A 4,510-nucleotide genomic window follows, 5' to 3' on the forward strand; every position below is an offset into this window, starting at 1 on the left:
AGTTCCAATAAAGTTACACTTTCACATATTTGGGATGAATCTAAGATTTTTGAAGAAAGCCCTAAAATATATTTTGCATATTTATTGGTAGATGAGGCCATGCTCTGATCAGTCAATGAGGACTTACACTCTGGTCTTCATTTATATTCACTTTAAATTTCATTTGAATGGTTCACTTCAAATCAACTTTAAGAATGACAAAAAGCTGTCATTTCACAGATTAGCTACAGGCTCAACTCTCAACCAAAAAGAGGATGTTAAATCCAATATAATAACTGTGGTTATTTAAAGTACTTAATAATTCATCTCAACTTCAGTACTTTCTGTTAGGCAACAATATCTTTAAAAGTTTATAATATTCTTTTTAAATTGCAATACAACGAAGGAAACACAACTTATAAGTGGCGATTATATAAACTTTAATGAGGTATTGTTTTCTTATAATTTTAGGTTTACATGAAAAGATTTTGCTTCAGCATATTCTTGAGAACAATGCAAAACCAGAGCTTTGTCACCGAGTTCATACTCCTTGGGCTTTCACAGAACTCAAAGGTTGAGAAAATACTGTTTGCTGTATTTTTGTTGATCTATGTTGCAACTATTTGGGGCAACATGATAATTGTTGTGACCATCATCTACAGTCCTGCACTGCTTGCTTCCCCTATGTACTTTTTCTTGATATTCCTGTCCTTAGTAGATGCATGCACTTCTTCTACTGTCACACCCAAGATGATTGTAGACTTCTTCTATGAGAGGAAGACCATTTCATTTAAATGTTGCATGACACAACTATTTGCCCACCACTTCTTCACTGGGACGGAGGTGATTGTTCTGACAGCCATGGCCTATGACCGCTATATGGCCATTTGCAAGCCCCTTCACTACACTTCCATTATGACCCGGAGGCTCTGTGGCATCTTGGTGGCAATATCCTGGGCTGGAGGATTCTTGCATTCTATCATACAAATTACCTTCACTTTGCAACTGCCCTTCTGTGGACCTAATGTCATCGATCACTTCATGTGTGACTTATTCCCATTACTGAAGCTTGCCTGTACTGACACACACATATTTGTCATTTTGGTGTTTGCTAACAGTGGGTCTATTTGCATCATAATCTTCTCTATTTTGCTTATCTCCTATGGTGTCATATTGTATTCTCTGAGATCCCACAGCTCTGAAGGGCGGCTTAAAGCTCTCTCCACCTGTGGATCCCACATTGCTGTTGTGCTTTTGTTCTTTGTATCATGTATATTAATATATGCACGACCTACATCTGCCTTCACTTCTGAAAAAAATGCTCTTGTATTTCCTACAATCATGGCACCACTTGTGAATCCTATGGTTTACACTTTTAGGAATAAGGAAATGAAGAATGCCATCAGAAAAATGTGGAGGAGATTGATAGTGCTTTCTGGTGACTATTAAATTATACTTCCAATTTTGGGATACATACTGGCATGTGATAGCATACTTATGCAAATGTCATATTATTAATGATTCCGAACACCCATGTAAAAAGTCAGTCATGGTCGCATACTTTTAATAAAATACTGTTGAAGTGAGGTATTGTAGGTCCCAAATTTTCTTACTATAACTATGAGGACAGGGTTCAGTGAAGACCTTGTCTTAGGAAATAAAGTAGAATGCAATAAATTGATAGATTCGGTGTCTTACTTTGTATCAGCATGCATATGGACAACTACACCATCAACCCTTCATTTGTATAAGCATGTAAATACTCTTCATACAGATAAACAGACACAGTCCACACACAGAAGAACCATTATATTTAGAAAACTAATAAAAATTCAAGAAATCACTATACACTAGTACAAGTAAGTATCTTATTAACTAGTCATTAGTTTGAAAAGGGTAGCATCATTTTCCACAGGATGCATTAATGTTCTCATGGGAACTCTGTGTTTCTGAGATCACAATTTCACTATGAAATGATTAATTAACACTGATGTGTGAAAATTAAAGCTTGTTTTGTTTTATACTTTCAGTAATTCAGTGATTTTTAGAATCTATTTGAAGAGGTAAATTGTTCTTCCTAAATAAGTGCATTTGAAGACAGGAACAGAAACTTTTGAGAATGCTCCAAGTAAAATTAGGTCCTTGTATGACACTCTGAGTCCTCAGAACTTAGAAATGCATAGGAGAAGAGTTATAGGCTGAAGAGTAAATGTTGCTGTATCATTTGAACACATTTTAAAAGTGAGTTTATTCATGCTTGGGCGAAAATTCCAGTTGTCTTGAATTTCTACAAGTAATAACAAATTAAATTTCTGAAGGCTAATGTGACTACTACTCTTGAATGGGCAATGTGACCTGATTCCCTGGGGAATACCTATGCTACAGCAAAAACGAAAGGCAAATACTGATTATTACCTATGATGTTCATATATTGAGTACAAGGTCTTTTATATTCCAGTGCACTGGGGTCCACAGCCATACTCCCCGTGGGGTAGAGGACTGGGAACCCTCGGTACAGGGTTCCAACAGCTTTTATAGGGTTACAACAAAGCTTGTGCATCACAAACCAATCATCTCGTAGCATCCAGTGTGGACCAATCAATTTGTACTATCCAAGCCAGTGCTTAGCCCAGGAAGTCTGCTTTCGCTAGGGCTTCTGAGTAGTATGACAAGCTTGTTTCCTGTTCTCATTCACTCACAGGTGCTGTCTGGAAAACCGCCCTGTCATAAACAGTCAAGAATGTGACCTTTTGCCTACTCACTGCTAGGGGGCAGAGTCTAGGGAGAATTAGGCTAAATTTTTCCATCCTTACAGATCAACTACTTATAACTACCACAACAGATAATAAAATCTAGAGGAAGTACATTTGAAATATGTTTTCACAAGATTAATAAATTTCTATTTAGTTCTGAGTTTAGTGCTCATTTTCCCCATATATATATATATATATATATATATATATATATATGTATATATATATATATATATATATATATTTTTTTTTTTTTTTTTGGTGAAGGGGCAGATTATATATACTATCCCTACTCTACTCCCTTCAATTCCCTCTGTATTTCTCACCAATTTCAAGTACATGTCTTTTTGTTCTCTATTATTATTGTTACACATGCAAATAAACACACACATATCAATATAACATATAGATTTATAATGCACAACTGCTGAGTACATTTAGTGTTGAATATATATGTGTATATGTATGTGTGAGTGTATGTATTAGAGTCTTCTTGGAATTTGTTAATTTAGTATAGGCTTATATTTGGAGAAGACTGATTCACCTTCTGATTTTAATAATATTAACTTTGTGATCCATTTGAAAAATTATATTTCATAACTGTCTATATATATATATATATATATAATCAATGCATTTGTGTATTTTGTCACTATATATTTATTTTCTTATTTTTGTTTTGTTTTCTTCAGACAATGTCTTTCAAGATATTCTTGGAAGTCTTGAAACTCACTATGTAGACCAGCCTGGCTTTCTAACTCACAGAGATTTTCTTGAATCTGCCTCTCAAGTACTGTGATTAAAGAAGTGCAAAACCATGCCCATACTCAGATTTACTGTGGAATGTTTTGCAAATTAAATGAATATAACAAATTTTTCACTTTAAACAAAGCTCTAACATTCCAAGGGAATTTGTTACCCACAGGAAATTCCAGGTAACACAGGTAACACATATTTTTCAATAAAAACAAGAAGTAACTAAAATTTTTCACTATACACAAAGAACTCATGTTAAAATGTATCCTGTACTAAATGCTAGTACTATGTGATGGTCTCTCCTTAGTTTTACATTCCAGGGCCAACATATAAAAATGGGTATGACATTGTATTGATTTCTATTTGAAGGTGTATGTATAAAAAATTTCAACTTGTTTTAAAACCAATATAAAACAATGTGTATGGCTTTCATCAAAACCAAAGTGTACCACAAAGTTTAATATGCTAAGATACTCTCTCAATCAGTTCCTGGGATGATCATGTTGTTGTCATAACAGTTGCATCTACTTTAGGTCCTTGTTCTACCCATAGTTGTTTTCTTGTTTTATTTGTTCTTGTATCTCTATGAATTGTAAATTAACTTAAGAGATAGACATCTGATATCAGTGTATTAGTTATTTTTGGAAGTTGTTAATGCCAAGATTGAAATAAAATAAAATGAGCATTGTTCCTGTATACATCACATTCAAGCATTATTTTATGTTTCCTTAATTATAGCTGGACAGTTGTAGATGCTAGTAGTGCTATGCTAGAAGAAAAATAGTTTACAGTTATTAGCCGTGAAGTAACAAGTAGATGACAATTACCCACTTTTTTCCTAATCTATTTGTTTAAATATTAAAAGCTGTTGAGCTTCTCTAATACTTTATTGATATCCATAAAACTCACGGAGACTGTGAAACACACAGGTTCAAAACTAACAGAAACCCTGAACTGAAAATGGAAAATGGACAAAAAGACCTGCTTCTAACTAAGAAGCTACTTGCAACTGATTCCTGTTG

General features: G+C 34.1%; 1 protein-coding gene across 1 annotated transcript; it reads left to right on the top strand.

The window, feature by feature from the left end:
* The first annotated feature begins 456 nt into the window (after positions 1-456).
* LOC127221968 (olfactory receptor 4C15-like) lies at positions 457-1,428 on the top strand. The gene has a single exon (XM_051183898.1). The coding sequence runs from the start codon at positions 457-459 to the stop codon at positions 1,426-1,428; it is 972 nt and encodes a 323-aa protein (XP_051039855.1).
* The last annotated feature ends 3,082 nt before the right edge of the window (positions 1,429-4,510 follow it).

The sequence above is a fragment of the Phodopus roborovskii genome, unplaced genomic scaffold, assembly GCF_943737965.1.
Source record: "Phodopus roborovskii unplaced genomic scaffold, PHOROB, whole genome shotgun sequence".
NCBI lineage: Eukaryota > Metazoa > Chordata > Mammalia > Rodentia > Cricetidae > Phodopus > Phodopus roborovskii.